The sequence below is a fragment of the Fundulus heteroclitus genome, unplaced genomic scaffold (genome assembly GCF_011125445.2).
Source record: "Fundulus heteroclitus isolate FHET01 unplaced genomic scaffold, MU-UCD_Fhet_4.1 scaffold_201, whole genome shotgun sequence".
In the NCBI taxonomy this organism is placed as follows: domain Eukaryota; kingdom Metazoa; phylum Chordata; class Actinopteri; order Cyprinodontiformes; family Fundulidae; genus Fundulus; species Fundulus heteroclitus.
In genome coordinates this window covers 157,354-184,407 of record NW_023396613.1, presented here as the reverse complement: position 1 = coordinate 184,407, position 27,054 = coordinate 157,354, and the positions used below count along the sequence as shown (strand labels likewise).

Here is a 27,054-nt window from a genome sequence, read left to right as displayed (position 1 = left end):
TTTTCTATCATACTGTCTGATGCATTTATGAGAGATTTCAATGTTCGAACATCTTTTCTGTAACTTCCATCTGCCTTAAGTTCACTTTATAGTTTTCAATTTAGAACAAGGAAGCAAATCTAAGTATCTCTCTAAACAGTTCAAACAGAGACGTTGTTAAAATGCCAATATATGCCCTTTAACCACAGACTACCTGGTTACTTATTTTTTCTATCACATTTAGTAGTTTAAATATGTACTGAGAACAGATTTTACAACCCTTATAATTAGTCTTCTTATTTAGCTCACCTGGCCCCAGGAGGAGGTGTACCAGTCCAGGCATGTCTGAATGTTGCAGGACATTTGTGTTAATGGCCTGATGGACATGGCCCGGCAGTGGAAAGGTCGAAGAGGTCTTTGATCTCTCAGGTCAAAGCACAGGACCTCTCTGAATTTCATTCCACCTTCGCAGCTCTTGGTGCACTGGGGGATAGAAAAATAACAATACACTCACATGACCTGAAAGCTCCCCATAAAGCAAGATGGGGTTCTTTTCTGGCATTAATTAGATAGGCGAAATCCTAAAGGATGTTGGTTAAGAAGTCTCAAACAAAAGTCCTACAAAAACATTAAAATACATACAGCTATATAACGAGCAGTCGTACCGTACTCCATTCCCCGACCTTCCACCTGGAGCACGGCCTCAGGTAACACTGCCTGGCAGGTGCAGGCCTCTTGGCCCGGTCGCAGTCAGATTCTGAGCCGGTGCTGCAAATCAAAGTCCTCCAGATAGCTCCCAGACCGCAGCTAGTGGAGCACTGTCCACAGACAAAGTAATTCATGAGAGTACAAGTCTGACAGCTGAAAACCAAAGAGGCATGATTCACATTTCACCAACTTGTCACCTACGCTCCTTTGGTTTTACACTTTGAGATTTGAGGGTCAGATACATAAACAGCACCAGCGTAAGTGGATGGAAATCATTTGTTTCAGATATTTTGTGTTTTATGTTACATCCTGGTTAAATTATATATCAGTAACAAATTGTTGCAGATTTAGTTGCCCTTGCTGCACAGTAAAAACAGGTAGAATGTGGAAAATAAATCAAAATACTTACAGCGCTCCAGTTCCCAGCAATCCAGAAGGCAGCACGTTTGACCCCTGTGGAGGCTGAAGCTTGGACTGGACGCAGAATCGGAGCTGGAGATGGAGTTGGGAGAGCTGGAGCATTGGGTGCAGTTGACTTTATGTGCTGCACAGGAGCTGAACTGAGTTTAGGAATGGCCGATGTGATTTTTGACTGGTACGAAGGGCCAGGAGGACTGTCATCGCTGCTTGGCACCACTGAGGGAACGAATACTTCATTGTAATCAAAATCAGAAAGACGAAACAGAGGAGGCTGGAATGTGGGGTCTGTTCCAGTTGTCTCAGCGTACTGAGGTATCTGTTGTACATCTGGAGGAATATTTGTAGCTCCCTGAAGGTTTTTATTCAATCTGACTTCTCTTTCAGTTGAAGGCATAAGGTCATCAGATGGGTCTCGTTTACCTGAGTTTACAAGGAGGGGAATGGGGGGAGGAAAGGGTTTCTCAGAGAGAAGAGGTGATGATGTGCTGAGCCCAACATTTGTATCCCAGAAGCTACCATCACTTGTAGCAAAGTGATTCTGATTCAAGTCCCAATCTTCCGCCGTAAAACCACCTGGAATATCTGTGTACCGACTGGTTGTTTGAGGTATTTCTGAAACATTACTGTCAAGTTCAGCCACAGCCCGAGTTGCCTGCTCTGGCAACGAAGAGCCAACATGTTCTGTACCCTCTGCCTCTTCTTGTGATGAGATCGACGCCTCGCCTGCCTTTCGAGCATTCAATCTTGCAGCCACATCAGGGGTTTGATGTCTGGCAGCAGGAGTACTGTGTGTTGGGGTCGCAGCGAGACGGTTAAAGTGATTTTCCTCTTCACTGATATTGCTGTGGTTATTTTCCACCTCCTCCCCAGACTGATCCCATGTTTCATCCTCTACAGGCTGCTTTGTGCCAGTGTTTTCAGGCCACCGACCCTTAACTTTCTTTGCAGTTTGTGAATGGGGGGTCACAGATGGCGGTGGTCGGGTTGCAGACACAGGAAGAAGGTGATCTTCATAGAGAAAGTCATTTATTTCATCCTGATTTACTTGCTCAGACTCAGTCTTTCTGTCATCTGTTTTTTTGCTCTGCGGCTCTTCCGTTTTCCAAGGGTGGATCTCTGTAATTGTCGTAGCAGGTGAAGTAGCTGTGGGAGCTTGTGGAGTTTCTGTCAAAGAATTTTCTTTCATACTGTGGGTTGGCTTGACTTCCTGTGGAGAGCTGAGACTGTGGCTGTCCTCAGATTCCTCCTCAAAGCTCCAAAGTTCTTTCGATAAGTCTTCATGGAAGTTGATAAAGTTGTAATCGTAGTAAAAATCATCAATGTGAACACTGGTTTCATGAAAGGGTTCACTATCTTTATTGTTTTGGTGGTTATTCTCAATGTTATTGTGGTAGTGAAAATCTCCCTCAACGACGTAATTATGGTCGTTCCGATTCCTCGGCTGATCTCTTGTGGTGCTGTAATTGGGGGGCAGTTTGTCTACAGGAATAACGTTTATTTCATTGAGCACCTCTTTGCTCGTCCAGCCACTGCCGGACCATTCGATGCCTCCGAAATTATCCAACACCTGGGTACAGTCCTGAATCTGGCAACTCGTGACAGCCGACGGTTTGTTTTGAGGATCACAATCAACCCCAGTGTTTCTTGAGCAGGTAACATTACGGTGCCGCAGTCCAGGACCACAGGTGACGGAGCACTGCATGCAAGAGTAAGCAGAAACATGCCAATATCAGCGATTTACACATGCAAATAAGTTCAAAGCTGTGATTTAAAACAACAGAAACTGTACAACTAAATGAGAAACAGTGTATAGAATAAAATAATGATTAATTTAACAATACAGGACTTTTGCTTAATTTTTTTTTATTTAACCAGATAAAACCCCATTGAGATCAAGATCTCTTTCAACAAGGGTGACATGGTGAAGAAAAGCAGTGGTATAATAATCAGACGGCTAAAGTTAAGCCACAGACTGCGGTCAAGCTTCTCCTGCTGTCTGTGGTCAGAGGGCCTGGGGCACCAATTGTATTCAATTCAATTTAATATTTATTTATATAGCGCCAGTTTGTGAAACATGTCATCTCCAGGCACTTTCCAAAGTCAAATTCAATCAGATTATACAGACTGGTCAAAAAACTTTCCTATCTAAGGAAACCAGTAGATTGCATCAAGTTTTGACAAGCAGCATTCACTTCTGGAGAAGCGCAGCGCCACAGGGACAGTTGTCTGCATTGTTCATGGCTTTGCTGCAATCCCTCATACTGAGCAAGCATGAAGCGACAGTGGAAAGAAAAAACACCCATTAACAAGAGGAAAACCTCCAGCAGAACCAGGCTCAATATGAACGGTCATCTGCCTCGACCGACTGGGGGTTAGAGAAGACAGAGCAGAGACACAACAAGAGAGACAAAAAAGCACAGAAGCACACATTGATTCAGGAATCATGGCAGCACCACTTCTGCCAGTCTGCCCCAGGGCAGCTCTGGCTACTATGTTGCTCACCACCATCAGTATGTAAAAGAGTGTGTGAATGGGTGAATGACTGAATGTACCGTAAAGGTCCTAAGGACTTAATATGATTTTTAGCATTTTACCATTTCTATATTTCATATCTATTTCTTAAAATTATTTATGCATATAAAGTCTCAGCTATAGTGAGCCAGTAATCCTGTTAGATTGATTTTGATAAGAACTGAACAGTTGAAGCTTAACTGATCTTACAATTTTTCCTATATAAGTTTTTGTACAACACTTAAACAGGTATTAGCAAGCAACTGTACTACTAGGGCAGAAATTAATACAGTTAAAACACTTTAGTTGTTGTTGTTTTTTTTTTTTTTATCTCAGAACAGTGCTAAAAAGGAAGTCAGAAGACATTGGTTTTCACACAGGATTTTGTTCTTAAATTGTATTTTGCACATGAAAATCATGTAAATTTGGTTATCTGTTTGTCTTGAGTGTAGGACCAGAACATAATATCCAGCTAAACAGCATTTGGCACAATCAGGAATCTTTATTTTTTTTTTTTTTTTTTACTCTTTAAGTGTCAATTTTAGCATTTAAATCATCAGCCTTTTTTAGTTTAACCAAAAGACAGAAAATTACATTCATTTGTAATGCTGAGAGAAATCTGAGAGAATCTGAATCAAACAAAAATCTAAAACGGGAATAAAAAAATTCAATCAGTACATATTTGCTTTTAGTTAATATTTACTCAAATAAAATTACATATGGACTTAAAAAATTTGTCACTAATTAAAGCATGTACACGTACAGAGGGAGTTGATCTAATGCACAGTATACATTATAATGTCCAGTTTTATTTCAAAAAGTTGTCCGAATCAGAGAACTAATTGGTAAAGTAATCAGCATAAAAATACATGCTGAAAATCACTGTAAAAATTCAGCTCACTCTGGTTCAGCTGAAGATTCAAGCGTAACATCCACCTTTTTCTTTTTTTCTTTAGTCATAATAACAGGATGATATATATCAGAATAAATGCATGCAGACCGTTTGCTACAATAAGAATTTTAACCTAATCCTCTGGGTAAAAACACTTTTATGAGTCAGAGTTTAAAAATATAATTAAGATGTAAGGTTATTATGTAAATGTTTACATAAATGTAAATACAACAAGTCACAATCCTTTTCCTTGGTAATTAAAGCTAATAGAAATGTCACGCTGTCGCAAAAACATTTGATAAGAGTAAACAGACCCAAAGCCCAGAAGGGAAAACTGTTCTTGTTTAAACATCAATATTATTGCTAATAACAATTATTTCTATTTAATGCTTCAATAGATTTTCCAATTAGTTAATATTGTTTCATATTTGTTATTTCTTTCAACAAAGAAAATGATGAGAACACTAGTTTAAATATATTTTTTAAGATGAAACTTAAAATTATTTTACCCTGGAACCATAAATGTTTGTTGGCTCAAAGCTACAATAAAAGCATGTTTTGCAATACTGCCTATCATCTTTCTTTTTGGAGATATATGCTAAACGTTCAGGAAAAACCTAAAACTTTTTAAGTTTAAGTATATAGCACTTTTTCTGTAACAAGATGATTCAAAGTGCAGCACATGAAAAGAAAGACATTGCAGAGGGAAATATTACACAGGAAAAGAAAAACTTTACATCAACAAAGGAACAAGCTAAACAAACATACAGAAAGCATAAGATCATAATACTTAATTGTTTCTATTCATAATAAGGAGTAAGTCACTGTATTTTTTTGGGCTATAAGATGAACTGGATTATAAGGCGCATTACATATTCTTCCCAAGTGTGTAATATCACTCCGCCCCTCCAGTAGGGTGACCAGATGCCCCAGATTGCCCCGAAATGTCCCCCATGTCAGTGTAACATGATGGAGTAAAAAAGTTTAGTGCAACAAGACAGCGGTCCTGCTGCTCTCCTGATGTAGTAGAGCGTTGCAATTCAGACAAAACAAACCAACCTGCAGGCAGAGAGTCTGCGCTTAACAAAATCAGAGACGTCCCCAGTTTTCAATAGGAAATCAAATCTGGTCACCTTAAGGAGGAAATACACTAGCCGCGTAACATAAGAAGCACGGCTTACGGGCCTGCTCTTAAAAGCATAAATTTACACGCTGGAAAGTACAGTCCACAGCTGCGTGATTCTCTGGAGAGAAGAACATTCGTCATTGGTAAGTAATTAAAGAAAGACAAATTACCTGTAATATATGGGTAAGGTATTAAATTATCGGTAATATATCCTATGTTTTGATCACTTAAAAGTCTGTGGCTTTACCATATCCGATCAGAAATCGCATATTTTAGTTTGTTAGCTTATTAGCTTGTCACAACTACATCATCCATGGCGCTTTATTTTCGACAACTCTTATTTTGAGCCACTTCAGAAAGTAAACTTTGACATAGGATGTGGTTTTCCCATTTATTCCCTGTCAAACAGGAGCGCACACGTGTCTCAAATAAGAACTTCAATCTAATTTAGCCGTTGTGTAGAGTAAATATGTGCGTTGTACGCGCGTATTTTGCTTCTGGTGTAAATTTATTAAAATGAAAATCTAACCACACACACACACACACACACACACACACACACACACACACACACCAATAAAAAAGTCAGCTTAACTCTATACTTCATGCCCTGGAAATCTCTGGATTTTATATTGGATATATATAAATAAATAAAAAAAACTGCTCTCACCCACCCCTTGAGAAGCTTAAGAATTATTATAATTCACGAATAACAGGATTTAATATATAATTCTTCCATTACACTACTGATTTGAGTAGTCTATTTCCATGATAATTTCTCTTCATGTTTCATCAAAAAATTTCAGTTAAGAGAAATGAACAAGTATGAATGGTTGTATTCATGTTGAAGTGGTTTGTTTACAGCTAGGACCTGGGTCTGTAATCCGCAAGGACATTTCTTTGCTTTTAAATAAATAATGGCATGCAAAAAGCTTTAATAAAATAAAGGAATAAAGATGCTTTCATGGGAATCACCAGTGAATAAGTTCAGTTTGTTTCAACATTAGTAAAACATAATTTGTTCAGCATGAGTCACATTTCCAACCAGAACTGCTACCTACAGCAGCAGCACCACTGTGATAGAGTTGCTGGTAGCAGAGAAATGCACCACTTTTTAAGCTTGTCAATCTCAGCCAAAGCAGGTCCAAATTTATTTATAAAACATGTAAAGAAAAATATTATTTATGGACCAGATATATGTATTACTTTTTTCTTAGACATCAATATCAAGATTGTTTATGCATATTTCCTGCAAACACACATCTCAGAGTGATTACTAAAAGGCTTTAGGTATGTCTTTGTAGATATTAAGAGATTTCTAAAAATATTTATAAGGAACTTTTAGCATGGAAAATTATTGAATATCGTTTATATATATTTAATTAAAGGCAAATAGAGGTAATGTAGAATTTTACCAATGACAAAAAAGATGATGTTACACATTATTTACATCAAATTGAATAATCTATGCAAATTAGTTGAGTTTACAAGTGTTCAATTTTAAACAATTAAATAAAATGTGCTTATATAATTGTGCAGAATAATGTTTTGGGTCACTAAAAATTAAATGTTGAAATAAAATCTCATAACATTTTAGCTTATCTAAATATTGTAGAATATGTTACTTAGAGACTGACACAAAAGGCTAGGAGAATGGTAAAAGCACTGAAAACATGCTAAGAGAAACGTTTTATACATCAGAGTATTAGGGCCATTGTAGATCTGAGAGAAAAAGGAGGAGTAAATTTCTGTCATAAAATAGAGAAATTTTGAAATTAATTTCACATATTTTCAAGAAAAAAAAACATGAAAAATCTCTGATGTCAAAAAGTCTTAATTTCCGCCATAAAACTCAGACATTTCCATGATTAAAGGCAAAACATTTCGACATTTAAGATATTTACTGACACTGTAAAGTCAGAAAATTAGCGAGGAAAAAACATTTAAATATATCCAAAAATTCAGAATTTTGCTGAGATTTTAAATCAGATATTTCCAACAAAAAATGCCAGAAGTCCTCTAAGATTTAAGAAGTAAATTTACAAGACGCACTTCAGGATATGTCCCAAAAGTATAAGTGGTACATGCGGGCTCTTTTACTGTTTGAGAAAGACTTTTCCCAGATGCAGGCTTGCCATGAACCGGCGGATGGGAACCGCTTCCACATGGCAGCATCAAGTAGGTGTTATTATACAGATGGAGAAATGACCTCCGAGGTTATGGTTGGGACAAGAGAGCAGAAAATCTGAGGCTGTGGGTTGGATAGAATATGTCAGCTTTTGTCACAAAATATCTGTGAGCGTAAAGAGACGGGAAGAAGAGGAACCCTGCTTACCAAAAATAACATTTCTTCTGCATTTTGAAAAGCTTCATGTGTGAATACACTGACACATGCTCCCAATATGAATCACTGTGATGCACAAAAAACAGAGACCTTTCCCCAAAATGCATTTCTGTTGAAATGTGGCATTTTTTTTTTTATGTCTGTCTGTTTGTGGACCTTGTAAACTAACCTTTGACCAGCTGCCAGCGCTCCAGTCTGCAGGGCAGGGGATGTGTGTGTTGCAGGCGGATATGGACTCTGGCTGGGGGATGTGCTTGCAGTCGCTGGGATCCAGAGCTTCTTGCTCTTCTGCGCTCACAGCTTGGATGCAAAGTACTTTCCTTATGGCCTGGCCCAGGCTACCGCAGCTTGCTGAGCACTTATGCCAATCTCCAACCCACCATCTGCACAAACGATACAAAGAAAGCAACGATTTCCAAATAATCTGCACAGCTGAGAGGAAAATGACAGCACACCACAGTGGTCCGAATAAGACCTGCCAATTCAGCGGTGTCATAAAAAGGTTCTGTGAGCTGCTTTTATTGTTCCCCACACAAAATGTCCATAATGTGTCTGTGACAGGACAAAAGAGAAGCTAGTCAATGGAAATAACCCAAATTTACTTTACTGAAGGAACCCTTTGCGCCCATATAGTGAACACACATTGACAACGAACTAAAATGGTGAAAGTCAAAAGAAAACCACAAATGATGAAACTCATTGTGTACGGCAGCAATGCCCACTGACAGTGGACGAGACCAGGATCTCCCAAAGCTTTTCTTTTTCAAATTTCAATGTAAGTGTTGAAGTAGTAAAAAAAAGTTAAATAAGATAAACCTGTATCGGTATTTTTTCTAAAAAGATTGTAGCTTCATGTCCCATTTTCCATTGAAAATACCTAAAAGAAAATAAAAAGAAATAAATGCATTAGGGGGTGAATAAATACAGATATTTTAAAGATCAAATCGGAAAAGGAACATGGAAACATAAACCAAAGACATCTTAGTTAGTTCTTAATTGCACCCTGCAGGTTTTTTTTTATAATTATTGAAATATTTGAGGCATGGACATTCATGGAAACTATGTTTTCAATCCTGCTTCCAGGATTATCATGTAGAAGCTGACAAATACACTTTAGGCCATTTTTTTCCACCACTTTCTACCAGACTGAGATCTAGACCCTTTGCTGGTTCTGTCAACGGGTGGATCTGCCTTTCCTGAAGAAAAGGTGTAAAATTCTTGGGTCACTGGGAAAAGACACATTTTCATTATGATTGTTTCTTCATCAGCAAACCTACTACTGACTGACAGAATAGGAAAAGTATCCAAAACCTAAACGTCTGCCTGTCCATTTTCTGCAGAGCTAACTACAGCAGACGACTGTAGTTAGCTCTGCTCCTTTACTTGACACGCAGCACCACACCATCAGCACCGGTGGAAATGTGCTTGTTCTCTTCAGGCAGTCATCTTTCTATGCGTCACTAGGATGGCAACAAACAAATGTTACAGCATGATCTCATTGGCCGTTCCAGATTTAGGATTCATCCAGTCATCAATAAAGTATCACTGCTTCTCTTATATTTAATGTTTTTTTTGAGGAAAATATTGCTTTCTTCTTTTGATGTCTTGTATTTTAATAAAAAGGACACTCTTATTTCTACTTATTTGTTTTTAATATCTTTGCTGTGCATTTTATTTCAAGACCTAGAACTCTGAGGTTGCTGTCATGAGGTGTTGATGTCTTTACTGGTCTATCTGCACGTCTCCATTGTTTAAAACCTTCCCAATTATTAGAAATGTTGTCTAAGCATTAAAAATGGTGAAGATTATACAAACATGTTTGTGTAATCTTTTTCTTTGTTTCAACAGACAGACTTCTTGCTATGACATGTTTTCATGTCAGTCACCAACATAAAACAGTGGCTATTCCATCCTTCTTTCCCCAACATTGAGTGTAAAAAGGTGCCAGCTTGTATACAAACTCACTGGACAGGAAAATGAGATGAATTGCAAACCACAGAAAAAATAAATAATGCCTTCATTAATGCAGACTTAGCAGTAGATCATCACAGGAGCAATAAATTATTGAAGGGGATCTGACCTGGCAAAGAACACAATAATCTCTTGGTGTTTGTTTTCCATTACAACATTAAATGTGTAAATAACACACAATGTCATCATTCGTATGCTCTTTTAGGACCTTGATTGTGTTTGGCTGGTTAGAAGTGAACCTAGCATGATATATCATCCCTGCCAGGAACGTAAAAAAACTAAAATCAAAACTCATGACCTACAAAAAGAAGAATGCTACAAAAAAAATCTGAAACAGACCAGAGTTGGAAAGTGAGGCAACATGAGAAAAACTGGGGAATTATAGGCAAAGCATAAACAATAACAGACAATGATTCACTGAACCTACAAAAAATAAAACAATACGTGCAACAAGATTATATAGAAAGTCAAAGTGAAGGTAATTCACGTGCCAAGTTCAGTGCTGAGAGAAACTTGAGTTTCTCTTCTGATTCCACCAAAGTTAAGAGGCTACACTTTTGTGCCGGAACAGTGTTTGGGAAAAAAAAAGTGTTTTTGATCTGGAGTTATGGTGCCCACTACCAAGAATGAAAAAGAGCCTACATTTGATCATAGGATGCTTTCCAAAATAACCAGGGCTGGTCCAAGGTATAAATGGACTTTGTGTCTGCTTAGGACCTTTGTGTCCTGAGGCTACTAAATATAGACTGGGACAATAACTACAGAAACCCTTCAAATTAGGACTCTTATGTTAACAGTGTCATAATCTAAAGCAAATTTAGACATGTGTTTTTCATGGGTTGCAGAACAGGGGAAGCATGAGGAGCATAGTGTCATGCAGCTCAAAGGACGGGCACAGCGAGAACTTAGTGTGCGTCAAGCTAATAACAGCTAATGCGTTACCTTATTTACACCTGGAGCTTTGGTCCCACATGGGAACTTCACTGACCATTTTATGTCACTCTCAAATATTGAGGCGTTTTGAATAAACAAACGACACTTAGCCTGGGGATGGGGTGGTGGGGTTTGGGTAGGAGGCTGGCGAGTAAAGTCTGGTGGCCTGCCAGGCCTATAATACTGTGGGGTAAGCTCTGGACCTAACTCTGGACAAGGGGCCTCATGTATGGAAGCATGCACAGTTCTCATACTAAATGTTGGTGGTAGAGAGAAATCCTGAAACCAAAAAATTCAGACGTACGAAGCCATGCGTAGATGGGTCACTGCATGGGTTGCCTAGATAAATCCCAATTTGCGAGGAATTGGGCGCCCCTGCATGTGTACCGCGGGCCATCCTGTTCTCACACCTAATTACATTTGCAAATCAGTAAAAATACCTGGCAGTCACCCGCCGGCGTCCAAATAACCATGGCAACAGAGCAGTCAGACAGTCACAGAGACACCTGAGGGATATCTGTAATGAACTACATCAAGCCAACAGCTTTCTGAGTGACATCAGCGACTCATTAAAGAAACTGGCTGATGCTGCATCGAGCTTGATTATAGATTAATACTGATCGTTGCAATATATCCCAAAGTAGTAGTTAACTACCCAACCTGTCAGTCAGCTCCCTCTGAGAAGCTAGAGTTAGAACTTGAAACGACACAGGCGACGCACAGTTCTTTCTTGCTTCTATCTGTAAGAATGGGGCCAGTTCAAAAATAATTTCCCTGGACAAAGTGAACCGGTTAATAAGCCACTCGTCATCATGTGCCAGCAGGTCAGCAGGATCTCTGAACACAAGCTCTCTCTGCATTCTTCCATCAGTGATGTCCTCCAGCAGTGCCAACGCTGCCACCATTCCTCAGTTACGAACATCTTAATGCAGCCATTTATATGGACATGTGTGATTGTCTCCATTATAGGAATCATCACACCTGACTTATTAGGATTTAATCTGCTGATCTCAACCCGTTTTAGTTTTCAATGAGAATGAAGAAGCTTCTTAGACGATTCACATGTATTTCATGTGCCTTGGCACACAGACCGACACACATTTACATGTGACAAAAACATAGGAATATTCACAGTTTACATCTGACTGAGGTTATTTCAATGATTTTGATGCATTTCACGCTACAGAATGAGGCTAAATGTGATTCTATTTCTTTGTTCGGATTTATACCATAAAAGCTAAAAAAATAACATTTGTTTTGCTCCCTGGGTTAAATAAAACTGTATTGAATTTGATTTCAGTGGATTTGGGTGAGTTTTAGTACCTTGCAGTTTTTAATCACCCATTGAAGAAGTTTGCGTTGCTGGCGCATATTTTCACAACAGGTCAAAAATGTGCGTGGATTAACGCACACTTTCACACATTGTACATTTTTTATACATGCCAAATTGGGCGCTAAAATTTTGCGTTTTGTGCGTACACACGCTTCATACACAAGACCCCAGATCTAAGTTTTATTGAATTCTGTATTTATTTAAAGAAATTGTGCGAATGAAGGTTTCGCCTAATTTTCTGAGGTCAGGAAAGTTTTATGGAGTTTGTGCAAAAATTAAACCTAAAAATATAAATGGTTAACATGAGTGCTTTAAACAAAGAGCTATTTATTTCATCATGAGGAAGGTGTGATTGAAAAACAAGACACATTCTGACATATAATCATTTTAATTCCTTGCTGGGTCACTGTTTCTTTCTAAGACAAGTGGTCATGAATGCAGAATCCATAAAAGAAATTCTGCTTTGAGCCTCATATAACCTTGGGCCACCTCTGAAAATAACTATAATCATATGTAGAGGGCCTAAAAAAAATAGGATTTCGAATCTGTTATCAAAACCATATTAACACTGGTCTTTTCTCTTTTGCTCTTTTTTATTTCAGGTTAAAACTATGCACTATTTTCCAAATGCAAAGGCTGACAATGCAGCAGAAAACAACATGTGCTGTCTTTGTCTAACACAGCTCCATAACGTGTGGAGGGCAGACTCACATTGCAGGACATGGATCCCTGTGACAGCGGGTTTGGTTGTCATCAGGCCGTGTGGTGGGGTCGCAGAAACGCTCCTCAGCTATCCCGGTCGTCTTTTCCACGCAGTAAACAGTCTGCCTCTGAACACCTGGAGAGCAACCAGGAGGAGAACAAAAAACTTTACAGTCTGTTTATAAGATACAGTTATGAGAAAAAGAGGTTCCCATAGCTTTACTGGCAGGCAGCTGTGGGAAAAACTAAATTAGACCCAGCTGCTATCATAGGGTTGAAAGGAGAAACGACAACTAAGCAATGGGGGGGTTATCTTTCTAAAAGCAGATGTTCTGGCAGTTTGCACATATGGAGCATAAAGGTGTGTTAACACCAAGAAGGAAAGGCATCAGCAGTTAATAAAGAAGCATCCATTGCTGCTTATGGTAAGAGAAAACTCCCTCATGCCTTCCAGTCATCTCTTCCATGCCCCTGCTTGGGTAAATAAATAAATCTCAACTCTTAGGTTGCTGAAGATAGTTGTAGCCTTCAGCAAACCAAGGTTTAGATTATTTATTGCCAGTCATAAAATCTTTGCCATTAAGGCCTTTGCACACGACCACAAACGTAAGGAGTCTAGCAGGTCATGTAACGTCTGTTAGTGTTTCTCAGTTATTTAATTGTGAAGCCTGGTACTGGACTAATCTGATCCACACTCCGTGTTACTGACATGTTGCATGTTGTGCTCACATGTGACACATATGCCTCCAAAGTTCGGTGGAGGCGGTCGCATTTTCCTGCTGCTCCCGTACCTCCATGCTTTTGCTGTGTCTTGTCTTTCTGAGCCCTCTCTTCATATCACCCGAATTCTGAAACAATGGACTTGGATTTTGGCTTCCCCCCTTATTAAAACTCCCCTCGATGTTATGGCAGAAGGGCCCAGAACTGCTGTGACTTCCCCCTCCCCCCACGGACACCTGTGGATGCGTTCAGAACTGTAACCCTCTGCTGAAATGTTGTCTTGTGATATGTGCTTTTCTTTTGCTGAGTTTTTTTTTTGATATCTCAAACTGTACCGTCAAGGATAAAGTGTGAAATATGCCTTTTTTCCCTCTCCCTCCCTAAATGTGGCTCTTATCTTTCCACAGAGTTAAAGGCAGCGACCTGAGGAAACCGTGTCATGGCGGAGTCCTTGGCAGCCGAAAGAATGCGCCTAACGGCAACGTTCTTTGGCACGCGTGGCCTCAGTCAACCTCTGTCCACCTCTCCCCCCGAGCCCCAAAATGTATGTGATGGACGGTTTGTACTGAAACTGTGATCTCGATTACAATGCAAATTGTAGTTGACAATAAAGATTGATTGATAGATAGATTGATTGATGTTGGTGTTGGATTGTGGTCTGAATGTGTTTTCAACCATCATATGATATCTAGTCTTTATAATGAATGTGTGTCTCCGCAATTGAATTGGCCTCTGGGATTAATAAAGTTTTACGAATCTTAACCCACTCGTCTGGGAAGGGCTCCAAAGTTTTTTTGCAAGAATTTATTGTTCATCGTTCTTCTGATATAACGATTATTCATGAGCGGCAGAGGTTCCCAGGGACATTAATCTTATGACAGGAGAATTCTTCATTTATTCATCTATTTGTTTATTTATTTAATTGATTTATTCCAAATAAGGAGCCCAAATAACAATGCAATTATAAAAACACTAAAAAAGATCACAGAAAACAAAATAATTCAGTTGAAAAAAATGTGCTAAGGAACATTAGAAACCTTTTTGAACAGACGCATCTTTAATTTGTTTTTAAAATGGCTCAGTTTATGGATAGCACGGAGGTTCCAAAGGAAGATACCTGAGCAAATTCTCAGTTATCCTGGTCATGGCATCTGTAATAATTCAGGTGACCAATCATTCCACTCACACCAAACGATAGCCCCTATCAACCCAGAGAGTGATCGGTGGGTCGCTGATATGCATCCGACTTGGAATGTGCCTAAGAGGATGGGCCACCATGAGCCTAACAGCAGCGCTCCAACTACAGGTTGCTCAAGTGCTACAATTGACAAAGACTCCTGATGAATAGGTGTTCAAAAAAGTGTTGAGCGACAGACAAGTTGCCTTGGATTTGTCAAAGAAAGCTGGTTCCAGAGCGTGGATGCCACCACTGAAAAGGCCCGGTCACCCCAGCTTTTACGATTAGTCCTTGGAAAATCCAGTAAAAGCTGAATGGATGACCTCAAGGGCCGGCCATGCACACAAACACTTCAATGTTTAAATGAATAAGGAGGTGCAAGGCTGTTAGGAGATGCAATCCATTAGTTAAAAGATGCGACGCTGCATTCTGGACTGGCTAACGATGATTTAAGGCTCGACTGAGAGAATTATAATCACAAAAACACTGAAGAAGCATGGCTTTTTGGTAGACTTTGATTAGCAAAATTGCATTTTAATTAAGCACACACCTCCTGACAAAACAAAAAAATAAAATAAAACCACACCAGAGAAACTTGTACACCAGCTGGCAAGCATGCAGGTAGAGAGGTGGTGATTTGGGCTTGTTTTTACAACCAATAGACTTGATCACATCCCAATATGAACTCCTCTGCACATCAGAGCATTTTCCAGTCAAATGTGAGGCCAGGTCTCACAGCTGGTGATTGACACTGGGTCAAAATTAGATCCAGCCAATTCCTTTCTCCAAAGCAGAGTGGGCAACAATACCTGATGTTTAATGTGAAAGACTGAAAAAGGCATCAGCAACAACAACTACAAGCTGGTTTTTAGATAATCAATTCTGGGGGGCTTCTTTGTTTTTTCCCCATGACTGCACATGTAAACACAAACATTTTTTTTTGTTCTACAAGAATAATTTTGGTAATAATTACCATTAAAATACAGTGGGTTGCAGAAGTACTCATACCTCTTGAACTTTTCCACATATTGTCCCATTACAACCACAAGCATAAATACATTTTATTTTAACTTTATGTAAAATACCTGTACAAAGTGGTATACAATTGTGAAGCAGGAAGAAAATTATCGTTGGGTAAAAAACCTGAAAAGTGCATTGTGCAAAGGTATTCAGCCCCCCTTAGTCAAAACCTTGGAAAACCACCTGTTGCTGTAATTCCAGCTGCAAGTGGTGTGTCTCTACCAGCTTTGCACATCTGGTAACGGACATGGGTTTATGTTTATGGTCATTGTCCTGCTGGAAGGTTCACTTCTCCCCCGGTCTCAAGTCTTCTGCAGACCCCAACAGGTTTTCTTCCCAGATTGCCTTGTATTTGGCTCCATCCATCTTCCCATCAGCTCTGACCATCTTCCTTGTCCCTGCTGAAGAGAAGCACCTCCAGTGCATGATGCTGCCACCAACATGCCTGACAGTGGGGATGGTGTGTTCAGAGTGATGTGCAGTCTTAGTTCTATGCCAGACAGAACTATTTGCATTTTGGACAAAATTTACTGTCTCCCCAACATGGCTTCTGGCAAACTGCAAACGGGACTTCTTATGGTTTTCTTTTAACAATGGCTTTCTTATTGCCACTCTTCTATAAAGACCACATTTTGGCAGTGAACGACTAATAGTTGTCCTGTGGACAGATTCCCCCACCTGAGCTGTGGATCTCTGCAGTTCATCCAGAGTCACCACAGCTGCATCTCTGATCAATGCTCTCCTTGTTCAGCCTGCAAGTTTAGGTGGACGGCCTTGTCTTGGTAGGGTTAGAGCTGAGTCAAAGCCTTTCCATTTCCAGATGATAGATTGAACGATGCTCCGTGAGATGTTCAAAGCTTAGGAAATCTTTTTATAGCCTAAGCTGCTTTAAACTTCTCCACAACTTGATCCCTGACCTGTCTGGTGTGATCCTTGGACTTCATGTGGCTGTTTCCTCCCCAATGTTCTTTTAACCAACCTCTTAGGCCGTTTCAGAGCAGCTGATCAGATCACACACAGGTGGACTCTTCAGTCATTAGCAACCATCAGACAACTTCTGAAGGCAGTTTGTTGCACTCAGAGAAAAGGGGGCTGGATACTTTTTTGCACACCGCACTTCTGAGTTGTCTCACTTGTAAAGAATTTTTAAATCCTATATCATTTACTTCCTATTTCTTAACTGTGTACCACTTTGTGTCGGTCTTTATTCCAATAAAACATATTTATGTTTGTGGTTGTAATGTGACAAAATGTGTTCAAAGGGTATGAATACTTTTGCAAGCCACTGTATATTTAATCTAAATTGTGTTTTGGTATAATAAAAACAAGTATTATTCGATGTTTAATTCATTATACCAGTATTTTTTCTTAATGCTTGAAACACAGGTAAGCATTTTCCACCAATACATAAAGCATCAGACGATATTTTCAACATGCTCACACCCTGGAAATGTGTTGATTAATAAATGCCGGGCATACGACGCCTATTCATCTAGATAACTAGCAGAACGTACATTCTGCCTGTAACCATTACACACAATATTACACTTTGTAATTTAAATGCAGTTCACCAATTCTGTAAATCATGACAGATAAAGAAAACAGGGTGGAGTTAAATTAGAGCAGGAACTGAACGACTATACAAATGTATGAGTGCCAATGAATAAAGACAACATCTGAGACACCATTCTTCCAGGAACATAATCTATTTCAGCTCAATTTCAAAGCATTTTAGTTCTATTTTGTGGAAAGTCTGACAGTTTCATTAATATATCAGACCCCCCCCCCCCTTCCTGTGTACAGAGATAGTTTAACTGTCTCCAAGTCATTTATTCTGGTATTTCCTGCACTAGAACCGTATACTGAGCCCACCGCTTTGCTGAGGAGGAAAATAATGAAATGTCAAACATAAGGCTACTTGGCTAGAAACACATTTCAGTAACTAGCCCACTTTAAAGTGCCACTTCGATGTTTCAAACTGTATTACACGCAGGAGTACATCCAAGTACACCTCTCCTCTGGCTCTGACAGGTTTATCTCCAACTCCCTGCACATTTCCTCTCACCCTCTTGAGGGGACTTTCATTGTGCTGAAGCAGGAAACAACTAACAACCCCCGATTTGATCCTGCTCGGGGCCACACAGCCTGTCTGATAGCTCATTTACGTACACCGTCACAGGCGGCTTTTAAAAGGTCAACAGAAGTAGGTTACATTGAAAGGCAGATCGAAAATAAGGTAAAAAAAAAAAATGCCGCATGGAGTTCTTGACTAAATTTAGATTAACAAATAAATTACATTCAGCAATCTTGCTCAGGGTTAGTCATTTTGCTTTAATGTATTTCACATGTGGGTAAATGGGTACATCCAGTTTTTGCTCAGCACTAAGACAAAAAAAGAAGCATATTCCTCCCTAGCTCTCATAATAACAACTATTATTATTGACATTAGCTGTAAAGCAAATATTCTGGTTGGATGTAAACTCATTTATTTGATTAAGCCTCTTGTATTACTTGTGTTACCACAGTAGAACGCTGAAAGATATTTTGTGCAGGCTTTTCTCTGTAGTAATAACGCACCAATTTTACAAAACCACTCTGCAACAGTAGAGTAAAAAAAAAGGTTACCCACTAATTATAGGCTGTATACACAAAGCATTAATCATGTTTCTTTTCCACCAACGCAAACCATTTATCTGTTACTGTGAGGACGCTGTTTAATGAGAAAGCCTGGCTCTCACTTAAAGATCCTGTAGCTCCTGCCTACAAAGAATGGGAGAGAAGAAAAGCGAGCGTAAGACAGCTGAGAACACAGAAGGAAGTTGGCACATACTAAAAATCTTAGGTTTGGGATGCTAAACAAAATAATCAATGTCAGAATGTCAATCCAAGACAAAAACACTAACAGTTAGACTCTAGCGCAAGTGTGATTTATAATAATAATAATAATAATAAGAAGAATAAGAATAAGAATAAGAATTTATTGATTAAGGACTAGGAAGTTCAGGGAAAATGTTGAGAGCAGTATCTTTGAAAGCTTGAAACCAGCACCATACATAGGGATTTTAAAGGGCTCTGTCATAAACCAATTCGGACTGTATTTTATCACAGTGGCAAATGGCTGCGTGTGACAGCAACTTCAAACAGACATTGTAATTTCCACAGCATTGTTTCTCCAGGGGTTTTTGCATCAAACTGTTGCTTGTTTGGTGTCACAGATGGAGTCCAGAGGATTTAATCTAGATGCATTAGTTTGCACATGATTTAATCTAGATGCATTAGTTTGCACATGTTTGCATTGATAAAATTCAATCTTGTGATTTAAGTGGGGTATTATTATTCATGATGACTTAAGCTACGTTCACACTGCAGGTCTTGACGCTCCGTTTTCGATTTTTTTCTGAAATCTGATTTGTTTTCTTATTTGTGTGGTCGTTCAATGAAATTAAATGTGACCACCATCACACTTCAGTCTCAACGGTTCAAGACCCCAAAGCGAACCTGCATGTGCAGATAACAGAAGAGCGAAAGTGTTGAATATAGCTTAGTCAAAAAAATAATAGTGGACACCTACGTCTCAGTGTTATGAGGTTGTTGAGCAATGGGAACCGTCGATATTAATATCATAACAAGATGAAGAAAGGTAAGAAGAAAACAGCACCGCTATTGTCATTGGTCTTTTGTGGAGCGGTGAGTGCTACTGCTGTAGAGAAGTCTGTGTGCATGTGTAGTGAGAGCCAGGACAGTGACGTAAAAGACAAATGAAATGTGACATGGCCATTTAGACTGCGGACTCGTTCAAAAATATCCTATTATTATCCGATTTAGTACTACATATAGAAGTGGTACAAAGTGGATTGTTTTTGGGCCAAAAGATCAGAACTGGGCCGTTCACACTGCCATTAAAAAGATGGATATGGGTCGCATATGGGTAAAGAGATCGGATTCGGATCACGTTTACCTGCTGTGTAAAGGTAGTAATAAAGTCTTTGTTCAAAAGCTGACAGCGACTAATGCCGCTAAGGGGGTGGTCCGTGGGTAAGGCATGTGTTACAACTGTAACAATGAGGTAAAGAAGCAACAGAAATACCCCCATGATCTAACTATAAATAACTGAAGCTAACATTATTATTTGAGACTGGTTATAAATGTGGAGGCTCTCCTTAAACCCAGCTTTACCTGCCTCCAGTTCGGAATCGTCTTAGATGAAAGTGGTAAGCAAACTTTAATTCAACAGCTTTCTTACAGCTCTGTTTATTTAAAGGAGATCACTGGTTCTACATCCCTCATTAAACACACCCAGCCATATAGTGTTATTGCTTACGGGGGTTTCAATTCCTCCTCAATTTTTTCCCCATTTATTTTATTCTTTGTGTGAACTCCTCCATACCTCAGAGGTTACGAACACAATTCTGAGCATACCTGAGCTGCAGCACTAACGATAAACTGTTCATGTCATACAGGTGTTGGTTTGAGCAGTATTGAATGTTTTATAGATTATAAGGCAAGAAGTAACAAAAGAAAAGTAATTAGAAAAAAATGACATATGCCTATTTTATTGTACATTAAATAGAAAACACATTTTGTTGTTGCTCTGAAGCAAACTGAAGCACATTGAATCGTACTGTGTTTACCCATAAAATCAGTGACTCACACAGAATTGTGATTGTGGGGTGAATTGTACCATGTTTCCACCAACGTATCAAAAATTCATGTTACTATTGACAGTGCCACGATATGAGTATTGTATAGGCCACAGACCAGAGATACACAACACTACTATTTGGGATTTAATTTTCCCAGGTTCTACCAGTAACTCATGCAGTAAAAACTGTTTAATTGCCATTTTGCCGTTCTGTTGGATAGAAGAGAATACCAGTAAAATAAGATGGTGATATGAGGATATGTGTTTGAGGTGCCTACTGAGATGCATGATATGATTTTGTAGTTACCCTATCTCCATGAACTATGATACCCCACATAAAATACAGGATAAAATAGAGGATCAAACATTGAATGAATGAGACGGAAGCAACAATTTGGCTTTGAGCTTGCTCTCCCGTTGTGAAAAACAAAACAGATTGTTTTTTAGTTCCAGTTAAGAAATGGCTTTTTTACCAGCCCTGGATAGGTGTTGGACCACTTTGATGGAACTACCCTATCTGATAAGCAGAGATTCAGCAAGATCCTTAAAAAAAAAATATGTCACCGTGGGCCGCATGTATAAAGCCTGTCTACGCACAACAAACTTGCTGCAGAATGCTTGAAGCACAAATCGGGATTTAAAAAAAATGAACGCTGGGTGAAGGTTTGCGCTACTTTACACAAACTCTTGACCTGCCCAGAGAATGTGCAGCAACTTTTTGAATGACAATAACAAACCACTGAGCACTAAAACCCAGCCAAAGGTGCTGAAATATAACTCCATTTAATTGTATTTAACTCAAGGAGCAGCAAACCTAATACTTTTTTTTCAAGAGTTTGAGCTTTCATGGTATAAATCCATACAAAGAAATATAATCACATTTAGCCTCAAACAATAATGTTGAACACCTCACAATCAGACGTAAACTGTAAATATTCATCTGTTTTTGCCCCATGTAGCAGTGAATAAGCATCGGTCTGTGTGCTGAGGAGATAACATGCTTGTGAATCATCTAACGGCTTCTTTCATTCTCACTGAAAACCAAAAAAAAAAAAAAAAAGAAAATGTCCTAAGCTTTGATCTTCTCACAGAGTACTCCTTAATCAGTCATCCAGAGATGGAAAAAGTATGACTCAGCTGCAAACCTACCGAAAATGGTTCTCCACCTAAAGTGACAGTTCAGGCAAGGAGAGTATTCCCTGAGCAAGACTCTTGGCCACAGATTGCCACTCAGTGTGGCAGCACACTGCTCCCTAAGGTATAGGTTAGATGCAGAGAGAAATGTCCCCTTGGTTGGACAATAAATGGAAATATTTATTTATTTAAAACATATTCTTACATGATTAACTTGATTATCTGAAACAAAATGCTACCGAGGAATTTAGTGCCGTTGCTTTTCCAGCTGGCAGCCACTACACCTGTCAGTGTGGCACAGAGAAGGGCTGTGACGGCGCACCTCCTTGCGACTGCCTGCTTGAAGTCCATAAGCGTGGTGTCACATATAAAACAGTTTGATGTGAAGACTTATTGCCGCCGAGCATTTATAGTTTGACTCAGCATATTTGGTCATAGAAATCGAGCTCTGCAAATCGGTCTGAGCAGAGTCCGCAGACGTCTGCGGACTCGTGTCTGCTCAAGTATGTGGGAGTCTTTACCGTTTACTCTTACTAATTCATAGTATGTCATTGTCCCTCCATATAGTATTTTCTGTCTGCTTTTCAGAGAGGTGTGCATTCAAAGGCCTGTTTGTTGTCAAAAAGGGCTTTTAAAATGTTTTTTTTTTCTGATTTGAACACTAGAAATTCTATCTAAGATGTATTTAAACTTTACATCTGTCTAGGTTTCATGGCTCTAAAATATATTTATATTCTAATAACTAAAATATAAATGTTACCCAATATTAACAACACAGAGGATTTTAATACATCCCCTAACTTGCCAACTTAATGAACACACACATGAATTAAATACATTTAATTTTACATGTTGTACTAGAGTGCATATTTCATAAAATCCTTTTTTGACACTACTGGCTTATATTGAACAGTAATTTGACAGGAAATAGGCAGAAGAGAGAAGGAGAAGACATGCAGCAAATGGCCCAAAACTGGGAATCAAACCCAAGACAACAGCATCAAGGACTATAGTTTCTTCACATGTTCACACAATGGAGCCACCAGGCACCCCCCATACAATGTTAAGGAGACACAGAATGTGAGAGAACATTCTGAGAAGCATTAAGGGAACTAAATACTATAAAACTGATTACATAACTGCACGTAATTATAATTATGGTTTAATTAAGGTCGCAGTTCAGGTCCCACAAAAATTTGATAGTTACAGCCGAGATGGGATATAATTATCTAAAATATGGTGATGAACTGCTGCTATTCAGAGGCAACTTCATATCTATTTCTGTTGAGCTGGATTAAAGAAAATCCCCCCGAGGTGGTGAGGGGGACATGGTACAAATATTTATTGAAAAAAAAAAAATGCAGTTTTATCTTTTTTTAGGAGCAAGTGGGGTGAAAGGATCAAAGCGAAAATCAAGGACTCCATACAGCTTTTTGCCTCAGTGAGTACTGGCCCCTATTAGATTTGACATGGTTGAATCAGTTGATCTTTAAAGGGAGTCCTCGAGAAATCCCTTTAACATCATCGTCCAAATTAGACATGATTTTTACTGGAAAGTTACTTCAAAACTGGTTTTATTCTATAGTCAGACTAAAATATTTTATCCAGTTAATTCCGTTAGTTCATAAGAAATAAAATGTTGAAGAGATTTATTTGGTGGGTAACAGAATGGGACTTGTTTAGGCAGGTGAGTCATTTACTCTATGTAGCTCCCTCATTACTAGAGCTTGTATATAAGTATACCACAGGGTTGGTCAGTAGTACAGGAACATGCTACTACCGCTAATACCTTCAGTATGACATGAAAGATTTGCTCTAAATATGTTAGATGAGCATAACTAAGCACAACCTGTATTAGATAAAGACTGTAGCTCCAGTAAGACTCTTTGTCTTCTGTCTAGGATTGTTTATCATATCAAAGTTTGTGCTTCAACTGGACTCCTTTAAAGGCTTACAAGAAACTGGACCATGAATATCATCCTGGACTATAAAATAACTATTTTAAAGCCTAATGCAATTCAAAATCTTATATGGACAGGACTTCGAACATTAAGCAAGTTCAATCTAATAACCAACTTTTATGATGGTAGCTTTCACTAATGAAGAGGCTGACGAGGCAAAGGAAGTTGTGCAAGCAGATATATATAAAAAAAAAACAACGTTGTGCACCAGCACAGAAAACAGGGAAAACAAATCTGTAAGCATTTCTAAGACTCGGCAAGAAAATGCATTGCTGGTTGATTCTAACTAGGTTGTTGTATGAGAATGAAACAGAGAAATATTGTGGGCAAGTGAAAACTACATTTAAACTCAAACAGGCTGATTGTCAGCAGAAGGTTTAAGGTCGTAGCCTTAAAAAGTCTAAATCTCTGCACATATCTGACTTCCAGCTCGTTTTCTGTTAAGTACTCACACTGACATGACCCCCTGACAGCAAAAGCAAAAAGGGTTTTTGTCTTTGAACACGGCAGGATTGCTGAGCTGCACAAGCCAGGCTTCTTGCAAGCTGCCCTTGTTGTTTGATGCAGTGAGGCAGTCATTTTAAATTTCTTAAAAGAACCCAAGGGTTATAAGGCAAGAAAAAGTCAAGGAGTAGACCAGAAAAATTCCCCTGCTTATACCTGAAGGCTCCAACAGACTGTCTGTGAAGTCACAGGCCTATTTTTTTTTTTTATCAGGAGCGCAGTTCAGCACCCATAAGAGTGAAAACGGCTTAAAGAACAAAAACAGTTCTCAGAGGGCTTGTCTTCTCTCACATTACAAAGTTACCACCATTACAAGGGAGACATTGGACGTTAAATTGTGTAAGGAGGTTTTATTCTCTGATGAGTAAAAAACAAAACAATCAGGAGGGTCCTGATGACTTCCAGATGGCTCTTTGTGAAGCCATCTTCACCACATGGAGCAACGCTCCCCCAAGCAAACTGCAAACATTTGCATCAAGCATATCTAAACAGTTGTGATAAATAAGAGCTACTCAACCACTAACCAAAAAAGTCATTATTTTAAAAACTTTTAAAACCATTGTCTTGTTTTCCTTGGTTTTAAACGTTTTTATCAGCTAATGCGTATGACTTTACATATGTATTTAAATTTTAAAGGATAAGCACAGATGAAACCATCTCGTTTTCAAGGAGGTCCTTAAAAGAAAAAAAGAAAATAAAAGAAAGACGGAACAAAACAGGCAAATAAACAAGACAGATGCAGAAGTAAAAATATACAATTTCATCATATATCTTTCAATAAACTGACCACTTTCAACATGATTACGATCAAGTAGTGTGAAATGTGATTTTCTTTTTTGCAATTTGTTAGATTCTCTTGAACGAACAAATTTATATCAAAAATACAGCTGAAAGCATAACAATGCCTTAAATTACAACTTAAAATTCAGCTGTTGATCCTGAAGAGTTTCAATCAGTTGACGAGCAGATCATTCCTTTTAAGGGTCAGCTAGTCATCAAGCAGTATATCCCAAAAAAACAAACAAACCCTGCGGTCTGAAGAAATGGGTGAGAGCGGGGACCTCTGTACATGTAAGTGTATAAAAGTTTATCCGGGAGAGCAAGTCAGTCATTTTGGAAATGTTGTAGATGTGGTCATGCCTCTCTGTGATGATATAACAGAGAAGAATCACAAAGTGTTTTTGGACAGCACTTTTTTGTACCATACCACTTATTCAGGCACTATAAGGAATCTATGCCACTGACACTCGCGGAATCAAACTCAAACTCAAGAGTGAAAAGCAACTCAAAAAGTGAAGGAAGACACTAGTTCTGTCGTCGGCAATGCTGAAAACATCACCATCAAACATTGCCTCTTCTTGCCGTGTCTAAGGCATCTCATGAGATCAGGGTTGCCCAGCTCACAAAAACCAAAAATGCCAATAGATGCAATGATCCAGCCTGCACACAGTAAACAAAATACACCTGCATGCAGTGTGTTGTGGCTCTGTGCCCTGGGTGCTTTGCACATTTTCAGACAAGATAGATTTGCAGCATTTGTATACATCTGAAACTGATGAGACTGTACTGTCCAATTAAAGAATACAACAGAAACGCTAAAGCGTCATGTTCAGCGCTGTTAGTTATGGAAAACTAAAAATGTCCACAATAATTTACTATTTAAGAGGAGCTAAGATGAGACTAAAGATAGATCAAGGGGTTGAATGAAAGCGAGAGGAGATGGTAGTAAATATTAGGATGGGATTAGAGTTGCGTGCGGGGGACGGGGCTTGGCGCAAGTCAACATTTGCTAATTGCCTTCTTGCTGGCAATTATAAACATCTTTTATGATATTTTAAAATTTAAGAGTTCTTCAGGGAGTTCTCTGAGGTACATGGAGACAAAGGAAAAATCTAAAGCTATGCCCAGGATTTCAGAGCTTACTTGCTTAACATCATTCCAGAACATCTTCAACTCTGGACAAAAGAGATGAAAGCGGTCTTCAGAGACCATCCTGCACACCTCGCAGCAAGAGAGCTGTGAACAACTTAGTGTTGATTTCTGCTTTGGAGCTTTAAGAAAATCTGATTATTATTATAATGTTGCCTTTCACCTTTCTGCAGAAGTCCTGTCCTTGTGAGATGATGAAACATTATTCTGAATCAGAACTAGGTCAATCATTTATTTATATCCACATTTAAATAAATGAACTGCAAGAAACTCAGAACGAATGTATAAGAATGGTTAGTGAAAGTATGGGGAAAAAATACGTTTAAAAAAAGGTTTCAAGCTTTCAAGAAAGGTTTCGACAGATCTGAAAGGGTTACTGCAAAATCACTGCACCTCTGTCAGGATCAAACTAAACCCCCCTAGCAGCCAAAAGGCCTTTAGTGAGCAGACTTATCTGCTCAACGGCACAAACATTTCTCCATGTCTCCAACTTACAGTGAAATCAGGACACAAGCTTCAAATAATTATTTCAGGGATGTACAAAAACGGAGCCACTGCATGGGCCCAAATGGACATGTTTCTCTCCATTTAGGTTGATTGCAAAAGTCGGCATTAAACAGGGAAAAATAACGCAGCTGGTGAATCTAATGAGGCCTGTCCATTAGTGTAATGTGTCTTTTACGTTCAGGAGAATATTGACACAGCATGTAATCAGACTGTGTGCACCAGCAGATGAGTATTATACAAGAGTGCCTTGCATTGCTGCCTCACTACAAAGAAGGCATCAGCGTTCAAGTTGGTCAGCAGGAACAAAGCCATTACATTTGGTCCAAGTGGGCGAACTGATGTGGTCAGATGAAGCACCGGGTTAGATTTCCGACAAGAGCGTATAAGAAACAGGAAGAGAGAGATACTATAGAAGTAAATTAGACCGCACTCTGCTCCACCGTCAGCGACACATCAGATGAGAGGACACTGATGAATTTCCAGCCCTTCATCAGAGCAGCAGAGAGAAACTGCTTTGAAGCTGAAGCGTCACCAGGACACA

At 39.0% G+C, this 27,054-nt stretch overlaps 1 protein-coding gene across 1 annotated transcript in view; it reads right to left on the bottom strand.

Moving 5' to 3' along the window:
• Positions 1 to 27,054, bottom strand: part of LOC105916372 (A disintegrin and metalloproteinase with thrombospondin motifs 7) — a gene marked incomplete in the record, with an annotated part of 219,136 nt that overhangs the window by 95,607 nt on the left and 96,475 nt on the right. Inside the window, 3 exon segments of the mRNA XM_036129684.1 lie at positions 1,824 to 2,803; positions 8,150 to 8,363; positions 12,929 to 13,055. Coding sequence (XP_035985577.1) covers positions 1,824 to 2,803; positions 8,150 to 8,363; positions 12,929 to 13,055 — 1,321 coding nt within the window.